Source organism: Mustela nigripes, chromosome 4, assembly GCF_022355385.1.
Source record: "Mustela nigripes isolate SB6536 chromosome 4, MUSNIG.SB6536, whole genome shotgun sequence".
NCBI lineage: Eukaryota > Metazoa > Chordata > Mammalia > Carnivora > Mustelidae > Mustela > Mustela nigripes.
The window spans coordinates 92,776,870-92,786,566 of NC_081560.1; the positions used below are offsets into that span (position 1 = coordinate 92,776,870).

The following is a 9,697-nucleotide window of genomic DNA, read 5'->3' on the forward strand; positions in this document are numbered from 1 at the left end:
GTGGCCACGGCAAGGGGGTGCTGTGGTTGGAGCCTGGCAGGAACTCGAGGTGGCCCACACCAGTCATCCCTGGCAGGGCCAATGGGACGAGGCTGTCTGCCGCTGGGCTGACCAAGGCGCCTTGGTGCATGTTGGTGGGGAGGGGAAGCAGGAAGTGAGGAGGGGGTCCGGGGAGAGGGATGCTGGAGGTGTTGCTGATGCAAAGCAGGGCAAGCCAGGGTGACAAAGTGCTATTTTGGGGCTATGTGGCTCTGCATGTCAGCAGCACACTCCCGTGGGGATGGTCCCCAGATGGTAGGGGAGGGCCAGCAGCTGGTGGGAGGTCAGAGGCTGTTCCAGACCCCTGGGGCGGGGGAGACAGGGCAGGGAGAGTGCAGTGGGATAGGGGCGGAGGGGAGAGAAGCTGGCAGGGCATCTCCTCCCTGCAGCCATCCCCAAGGGGGCAAGGCCAGGGAAGCAGCAGGGCACCAACCGCTAGGCAGCAGGCTCTGGGGACTCACAGGGTCTACAGCCTGCTGGTCTCAGCTTCCAGAAGTCTGGAGATTCATAGCGCTGCCCTGCTCACTCACTACACATCCCCCCTGAGCACCGGCCGCATGCCAGGCATGGTGGACGTGTCCCTGTCCCTGTTGCTCTTGGGAAACCAGACTGGCTTACATCAGGCTGGGCCAGGCACACCCGGTGGCTCAGGAGGTGGCTTTCTGGGGAGGGGATGCCTGGGTTGGGACTTGAATCCAGGGAGGCCAGAGGCCAGGCGGAGGCTCAGATGCCACGACCCCAGCTGCCATCGGGACTGTTCTAGCACCTTCCGGCTTAGGTCCCTCTAGCCTGGGTCCTCCATCAGAGGCCCTCATCCCTGGAAGTCCCTAATCAAAACGCACACTGCCCTGGGGGGGGGGGTGGTGTCTGTGAGTGGTGACTGGTGGGAGCTGGCCTCAATTCCTATAATAGAAGGTCAGAATGAATGGAAGAAGCTGCCCCATGGCTTTCCGACTTAAGCAACAACAGTTCCTCATTTCTCACAGCGTCTAGGTGACCCCTAGCTCTTCTCGCCTAAATGTGGATGTGGCCATGGGACTGAGGTCTGTGTCCGGCTGGGAGGTGGAGGGCTATGCCTCTCCCTCGTGTGAGCTTATATCCCGGGCTTCGTCTCAGTGGGGTGGCCTCTGCTTCTCAGGCATGCGGCAGAACCAGCAGGCTGCTTGAGGCCGACAAGCCCCCAGCCAGCCAGGATTCCCGGGTGTAGACACAGGCTGGGCCTTCTGATCGCAGCAGCAACACAGAAGCTTGACTAGCGGGACCCGGTAACTACCCCGTGACTTCCCTCGGGTGGTGTGCACACACGACCTGTGGCTTCCAAGGGACATTCCACCTGAGACTGGCGTCTTTGTCTCTGGCCTTGCCTTTCTGCCCTTTTGTGCTCCGAAATGGTCAGGTCCTCTGAGCAGACAGGACCCCAAGACCGTCTGGGGTACTGGTGCACCCACACGTCCCTCCATCAGCACATCTGGTCAGCAACGTGAAATCAAGTGTTGCAGCAGCCCTTCCCCATGGCGGAGCCCTCTGGCCCTGGACTAGAATGAGTGTCATGGGGACCTGCTCTGGGCTGCCCTCGCACAAGGAGGCTGGGAGGCTGCGCTAGGTGCCGTCAAGCGCTGTGTCATTCGGATGTCTTCATTTTCAACCCCTGGAGACCTGGCGGGCGGGTGGGCCTGCGAATGCTCCTGGAGACGGGCACCCACACCGGCCTGGCTCTGTGTGGCGGTGGACAAGGCACTCAAGCATGTGGTGCCTCAGAATAGCTCCTGCTGCCTGCAGTCGCTGCCTACGCAGACTCCTTACACCCTGTCCCGAACTCCATCCTGGTGTGAATGCCGCAGCAGGACTGTGTGGGCCACAGCCCCTGCTCACCAGCTCTGGGACACAGGGACAGGGCCCGGGCCTGGGCAGGGGACTGAGGGGGTCTCTGGGTAAAATCCGGAGCCCCCCGGCCAGCCCTCCAGCGAGGCTGCAGCTCTGGAGGCTGGAAACAGTATCCGCCAACGCAGAGAACTTCTCGGCTAAAGTCACTGGGTAAGTATTAAACCACAGCTCAGTGCTCGTCACCGCCCGCTGCTAAGAGATCCCAGGGATAGGGAATCCTGCCTGTTCTCACCCAGACCAGCCCATCCACGGTGTTTGCAGGGAGCTAGGTTTGCTAATTGCTTTGTCTGGACACAAGCCACAGTTGCCCCCCCCCCCCTTTAGGGCCAGAGGTGGGCTTGCTGAAGTCCCCATGCATGAGGCAGGAAACTGGGAAATCTTGGAGAAGCAGCTGCCGGCCCCTCGGGGCCCTAACCGGGCTCCACAGCTGGCCAGAGGCTTCTCTAGCCGATGGATGGATGGATGCAAAAACAGGTAGGGAAAGACAAGCTTTCTAAGGAGAATGCACCAAGAAAAGGGAGGAGAGAATCTGTGTCCTTTTCGGACCAGGGAGTATTAACTTTGTCTTAGTTTTAATGTGCATATCCCTGCTGGCCACTGCTCAGAGCCCAGGTGAGGGACTCCAAGCCCCACAGCCTCCGGGGCCTCCCTGAACAAAAGTGCTTGGGGGGGGGGGTTCTCTCTCCCGCCGGGGTCTGGGCGGCTTCTGGGGACGTCAGCCTCTGCATCTAGGCCTGCAGGGCACTGGGGAAGATGGGGTGGTGGTTTGCTTGCAGCCCCCCGAGTATGAGCCCCTGGTGGAGGAGGGAGGGGCCAGAGCTGTCAGAAGCTCTCCCAGGGAGCCCTAGGCAATTCTAGACGTGGCCCCAGTGAGGGCAAGAGGCTCAGAGACCTCCTCATGGACTCCCCTTAGCAGGCTGTGGGTGAAGTGTGGTGAGGCCACCCCAGGACCCCGAGCCCCACTGCCTTGCCTGGGCAGGGGTCGGGGGGCAGTGGTCCTCACAGCAGCGAGACTTCCGGGGCTCACAGAAAAAGGGGAAGTCAGGGCTATTTGGACGCCACCTCAACAAGGTTTTCCTTGGAGGCACAGGTGGCGAGGGACCCCGAGTCCCCGAGCTCGGCCCCTCGGGTGTGTGTCCAACAAGGTCGCACTCCCAGGCCTGGCCCTCTGTGAGCAGGATCGTATGGCCTCTGCTCTGGACACAAAACCTTCCCTTGCTTCGGCAGAACACACAGATGCAAGCCTGCCAAACAGGCTTCGGTTGGCTGGGTTTGCAGAGAGCGCTGGCCTGGCCCGTTTCCTGGGTTAACATCTGGGTGCCTCAGAGTTGACAGGCTGGCCATACAGCTAACAGCACGTCCAGTGGAGAGGAGACGGGAGCCAGAAATGAGGGCCACCCACAGCACCTGAAGGTGCCTTGGAGCCACAGGGAGGAAGGAGAAACAGGAGTCACCACCAGTTTCAGTGATGCTTGTTTTCAACCCAACGCTGCAAAGCAGTGTACTTTCATTGTGGAACCATGTGCAAATCCTCAATGAGATACTTTCCATTCTTTTTTGCACAACATCTTCAGGACATCGTCCAATCTCAACTCCCGGCGCATTTTGAGGGCTCCATAGGCACGGTGGCCAGTGGCTACCATCCCGGGCACTCCAGGCCTCTCTCCGGTCCTGGCCTGTTCCCCTTGTCCGCTTCTCTCTCTTTCTTTCATTGGCCCCCCACACATGAACCCTCGGCTCTCAGTTTACTCCAGACTATTTAATACAGGCAGTTTGGGTGCAGAAAGTATTAACCTTACCAGATAACTACAGCAGGAGGCAGAAAAGAAAACTTTGGAAAACAGAATTGTAACTTGCATACAGATATGTAGTGAACACCTGTCACAGGTTTTAGGTACTCAGGGCACCTGAGGGGCTCGGGGTGAAGCGTCTGCCATCCACTCTGTCATGATCCTGGGCTCCTGGGCTGGAGATTTGAATGGCGGGGCGGTCGGGGTGGGGGGGGTGGTCCTGCTCCGTGGGGAGCCTGCTTCTCCCTCTGCCTGTCACTCCCCCTCTTTCAAATAATAAAATCTTAAAACAACAACCCAGATTTTATGTACTTGTTAATTCTGAGAGGACCAATAACGAGTGGTCAGTCTCTGCACATTCTGTGATATGTGTGTCGTGCCCAGCGTTCTTGCCGTAAAGGAAGCCCGGGAAAATAGGGCATCCAGAACACCATAACGAGGAGGGAATGTAGTGCTGTCTTGTATTTATCGGGAAGAAGTCAGCATGTAAGTGGCCCTCTGTAGTTCAGACCCATGTGTTCAGGGTCAAGGGACCCATTCAGGGACGCTGGAAGGAGGCTGCTCTCCACACAGATGCAAAGCTGGCTTCCTCTGCAGAGAAGGGGGAGACCAAGGTGGTCGCAGGTCTAGGGACAGGAACCTGTGGCCTTGTTGGTCGCCTACGACTTAAAGATGACGAGGAGGTCACAGAAGCCCCACTGAACCAGGCAGCGGTTCTGCTCTGCTCTGCATGAAGACACCTGTGAGCGGTCCGCTGGGTCTCACGTTTCTCTGCAGAGGCTTAAATTATGCCTGACTTTCTGAAATCAGTTTGTTGAACAAGCAGAACTCAGGTGCAAATGGAGGCTCATAAGCTGGCCTGGTTGTGTCCCTGTCCCCCCCACCCCCCACCCCATCCCTGCTCCGGCAGCTACAGGACTTTCCTGATCATGAGTCAGTATGAGAAAGTGCTAGAACTTTGAATTTCAAGTCTCAGCGTTGTAATTAAATTTGTCAAGTCCCAGATAAAAACAAAGACCAAACACTTCTCCAGGTGAAAATGCCTTTCCTTTTGCTTGCCTTCAGGGAAGGAAGGTGTTCTGCTCCCCAGCTCTTCCTACCTCCCAGCTGCAGCCAGGTTGGGGGAGGGGAGGTCTGACTTTGTGCCAGGGACGGCCTCTCTCCCTCCTCCCTTCCAGCTGCCCTCCAGTTCCTGAGATAAGCCAAGTCCCCTCCACACCCTGGTTTCTGCAGATGGGGGGTGGGGGATGGGACACCAACTGTCCTTTCCAGAGAAAGGCTCTCCCTCTCTCCAGCCTTTACCACACCCCCACGCCCTCCGCCACTGCCAGACCTTTTCCTCTCTCCTTTGGAAGCGTGCAAGTCTGCACGTGCTCTGGTGTGTACCTTGCTTGCATTTCCAAAATGAAGTAAGTTTGTGTTTTTGGATGGGCACCTGTGTCTTCCACATGGGGCCCAGCATGCGTGGGCGCACGCGCGCGCACACACACGTGCAGGGGCCCACCGGCAGGGCCCTTAGCAGAATGGATGCGGAGCGCAGGGCCCCCACATGGCTGGTGCGGGCCTGGTGGAGGCCATCAAAGCCCCGCAGTCCATCTCCTAGATGTGTCCTCACCCGTAAAGTGGGCACACGCTGGCCCACCGTCGTGGAGCAGTCCAGGGTGGCCCGAGCTGAGCTGTCGAGTGGCTGGGCCCCTCCGCTCCCCCTGCTGGCCCCCACCCCATCCGTTCCAGACAGGCCACTACTGCAGGTGTGATTGGGAAACACATTTATTGTGGTGTCCCCAAGGGCCGGCCCCAAGTCGCAGCTGTGCCGAGCTCACTCCTCCTTCTCATCCCCGTGGGTGATGATGTAGCACAGAGACTTGTAGTCAATGTCCCCCGCCAGGTCCATGGGCGTCAGGGCGAACATCTGCTCCACCTGGGGGGGGGGGGTTGTGGTCAGAGGCAGACGGGCTGGGGGGCCTGCGGTGGCCAGCAGGGGTGACCCGTGACCCGAGGGAGACCTGTGACCCCAGACCCTCCCCAATGACTCCCAGCCCAGTGCCCTGCGGCTAAGAGCCCTGTGAAGGGGAGGGGAGGGCCTCGAAGGAACCAGAATGCTCACCTCAGCCAGAGAGAACTTGTCTGCCTGGGTCAGGAGAAGCTGCTTGAACCTGGGGAGAGCCAAAGTCTGGCCTGGTCAGGGGGCTATGAAGGCTCCCACGGCCCAGGTGGCCGCCCTCCCCTGGGGTCCCCCGGCGGATTCTGTGCCCCTTCTTGCACACTTACTCATCCTTGTTCACCACACCCTTGCCATTGGGGTCGAACATGCGGAAGGCGCTCAGGATGGCTTCCTCGGGGTCCGTCCCTGGGAGCCCGGGTGGGGGGAGCAGGTGAGCACCGGTGCCCCCGGCCTCTCAGCCCCCACCCAGGAGGCCCCCGGGGTGCAGGAGGCCTGTCCCATCCCAGGAGAGGAGAGAGGGTGTGTCCCGATAGAGGGCCCTTGGGGCCCAGAGAGGTTAGGACCACCTCCCCTTGGAGTAGCCTGGCTAGGAGACCGGGATTTGGGACTTTGGAGTGAGGCTGACAGGGGGACCGGGGTGACCAGTGCCCACGGGTCGAGGAGGTAGGGGAGAGCTCCATGGGCCCTGGGTGGGCCTTGGCCAGGGAGAGTCCAGTAGAGGCCTGGGTGGGGCTCGGGAGGGGCTCAGGCGACTTCCAGGCCGTAAGACCCAACACCCCCACCCCACCCCGGGCTGACCGTTAAGCTTCTCCCCGAAGAGCGTGAGGAAGACGGTGAAGTTGATGGGGCCCTTCCCCTCCTGCAGCATGGCGTCCAGCTCCTCTTCCGGAACGCTCACCTTCCCTGGCGGCAACGGGGCATGGGATGGACACGGGCGGCCAGCCTCCCCGCCCGCCCAGGCCGGCCGCTCCTTCCCTGCCACAGGACGTGGAGAAGCGTGAAGCAATGGGGAGCTGTGGCCAGTGCAGGGGAGGTGTGTGTGAGCGAGAGGACTGATGGGGAGGGTGGTGGGAGCAGGGAAGGAGGGAGATGGGCACTGGCCAGGGGACCTGTGCTTTCTCAGTGGGTCTCCCACCAGCCCCCTGAGCCGGAGCTGCTTCCCTGGTGTGAGCAGCCGCCCCCTCCTCTGCCAGCAGGGGAAGGCGAAAGCACTCACCGAGCTGGGAGTAGGTCTCCCGAAGGTCTGACTTGCAGATGATGCCGTCACGGTTCTGGTCAATGCAGCTGAAGGCCTGGGTGGTGGGGGGCACCATCCTTCAGAGGGAACAGCCCCCACCCAGGGGAAGGCCGAAGGTGGGGAGGGGTCCTGGAGGGTGGACGGACCGGGAGGGGCCGGGATGCCCAGTACTGAGTACCGAGAAGAGGGGGTATAGGTAGGGTGCGTGTCAGGACCGGTCCCAGGCCACTGGGGTAGGGGCACTCACTTCCTTGAACTCCTGGATCTGGGCTTGCTCAAACATGGAGAACACATTGGAAGAGCCTCGCTGGGCCTGCTTGGTGGCCGCAGCCTTGCCCCGGGTCCCCGCCTTCCTGCTGGCCTGCAACACTGTAGGTGGGGAGGGGCCCTTTCCCTGGCTCCCCAAATACTCCTCCCTTCCCACGCACACCTCCCCAGCACTCCCGGGAGAGCACTCCTATGCCCGGCTCCTCTTCCCACCTCTGGAGACCCCCTCTCCAGGCCCAGCCCGAGGAGAGACATTCCCCAGCCTACAGGACAGCACTTGGGAGCCTGCTGGTTTCTGGCTACCCCCCGGCACTCACCATCCTCTCTCCGTGGCAGCCGGCTTGCTGCAAGGGGCCCCCAGCCCCTTTTACGGTTCAGCCTTATCACCTGGAGTGCCAAATAAGGGCAGGAAGAGAGAACAAGCCCAAACTTGGCAGCCCTGCCGGGGCCCCAGGCAGATTCCAGCCACGTTCCTGGTGACCTTCGGGCCCCCTGATGTCTAACATCCAGATGTCCACCCATCCAGCAGCAACGGCTCCCAAGGGCAGAGCTCACAGGCTCACAGCTCTCCGCCGCTCTGGGGGATGAATGAAGTATCGCTCCGAATGAGAAGTCTCCTGTATTACCCCACCTGACTGTCCCTCCTTCAGGTCCAGTCTAGAACCTGCCCCGTCCAAGAGGACAGTGTGCAGAGGACTGGCCTGAGGCCTCTACTGGGCTTGGGAAGGGCAATGGGTATTTCTGAAGATGGGCTCTGGCCTGAGACCCCCAGGGATTCCCAGAGTTTGGGTGGACAGTGGCCCTGGCCTCTGGCCCCTCTGACAGAGGGCAGAAGGTAGCCCTGAGCTGACTGTGGCCCCAAGTGAACCTGTGTGCGAGGCGTGTTTGGAACACGGTGCATGACCTGCACCCCAAGCATCCCCTTGGATCCCCAAGAAAGTGGTCATGAGTCCTTCATGTGCGGCTCCACTGTGGGCCCCAGGCTCACCCCACTCTGCTGCAGGCCTGCCTGCTCCTTTAGGGCCCCGAGAAGGGCCGGGGGCTGGGGACCTTCTAGAACAGACGTCATGGGCCCACTGGCTGCCCTCTGGAACCCGGGGCAGAGGAGAGGGCCCACTGGCTGTCCTCCCTACCCTGGAACCGGGCTCTTTGCAACTGCGCCCTGCCCCTGGGGGAAACAATGCAGAGGCAAGCTGGTAGAGCAGGCGTTTGGGTGGTCCATGAGACCCCAGGCCTCTTATGTGCAACAAAAAGAGTTTGACGATACCTCCTTCCCTCTCCGGAAATGAAATCTGTAAAATATATAACGTACCCTCAAAGGGAACTTAAAAAATCAAGAGCAGCCTCCGAACAGCAGGGAAAAGGACTTAAAAGTAGCTTACGTCAACACGGGGTCCAACACGGATGCCGAGACCGAAGGACTGCTGTGGGGTAACCAGACCCTTGCGTGACATCCCAGTGCATAACCAAGATTCAGGAGACCTAAGATGTTCTGCTCCAGTCCTCTATAGGACACCCGGAAAAACCAGAGAATGTCTCAAAGCCACAGCTCTGGGGTGAGTTCCAAATCAAATAGTCACTGCAGGTCCGTGGTTCCTCTCATCACAGAGCGCGTATGTTCTAACCCCACAACGTGACACATAAGGGGGTATAGCTGAGAGAGGGTGCCAGGCCTGGCCTGGCTAACTCAGAGCAGGCACGTCACCCAGGAGCCCCTGGAAGGACCTCGACAATCACCCTCCTCTCCTCCTATCACTGTCACAACCCAAGTGGCTCCAGGGGACTCCGGCGGAGACCAGCCCTGTCCCACCTCCCAAAGCAGCACCCCGGCCCCCAACTCCTTCCCAGGCACTCCCAGAGGCAATCAGAGCCTGCGGGTCCCCACGCACATCCCGCAGATGGCCAGCCAGGGGCCAGGCCAAGCTGGTGTGTCCAACCACCCTCCTGCTGCGGCCACCTCTGTTCCCACAGCCCAGTGTGTCCCTTCACGTTCCCCAGCACAGCTGGCTGGAGGGCATGGTGAATTTCCAGACACCAAGGCTTGTGGAACGTCTGTGCACATGTGACCATGTCTCCATATTGTTCCCCTGCCCTTATGCCCAGAGATCAAAGGACACTGGTCAACACCACGTTCTAAACTTTTAAAACATTTAATTTAAAAAACCACACAGTCACAGGTTGGATGTGGGAGCTTGGTGTCGCACAGAGGTCTGTGAGAAAAGAGAAGCCTGGGTGGCCCCGTGCGTGCTGAGTGCTGACCTCTCTTTCCCCGTCAGCCCTGGGGGAGCCCAGGACCCCACCACGGAGGTGCTCCCAGGCCTGCTCGGGGGTGTGAGGGGAGAGGTCCTCCTCATCCTGGGTCCCTTTGGGCACACAGGGGCTATAGGGGCTCTGTGTCCTGTACCACCTGGAAGGGACCATCCCAGAGCCACAAACCACTCATGGATGGTGGCAGGAGAGCAGCAAGGCCACCATCTCCAGGCCTCAGGGTACAAGCAGCCTCCAGGGTGGAGCCGGTCCTCTTCCATTTCCCGG

General features: G+C 60.2%; 1 protein-coding gene across 1 annotated transcript; it reads right to left on the reverse strand.

The window, feature by feature from the left end:
* Window positions 1-5,532: 5,532 nt before the first annotated feature.
* Window positions 5,533-7,250, reverse strand: MYL7 (myosin light chain 7). The gene is made up of 6 exons (XM_059395778.1): window positions 7,143-7,250; window positions 6,875-6,950; window positions 6,457-6,561; window positions 5,985-6,063; window positions 5,821-5,869; window positions 5,533-5,634 (listed from the first exon to the last, which is right to left on the reverse strand). Exons 1-6 carry the CDS (start codon window positions 7,176-7,178, stop codon window positions 5,533-5,535), a joined length of 447 nt encoding a protein of 148 aa, XP_059251761.1. The 5' UTR covers window positions 7,179-7,250.
* Window positions 7,251-9,697: the final 2,447 nt, after the last annotated feature.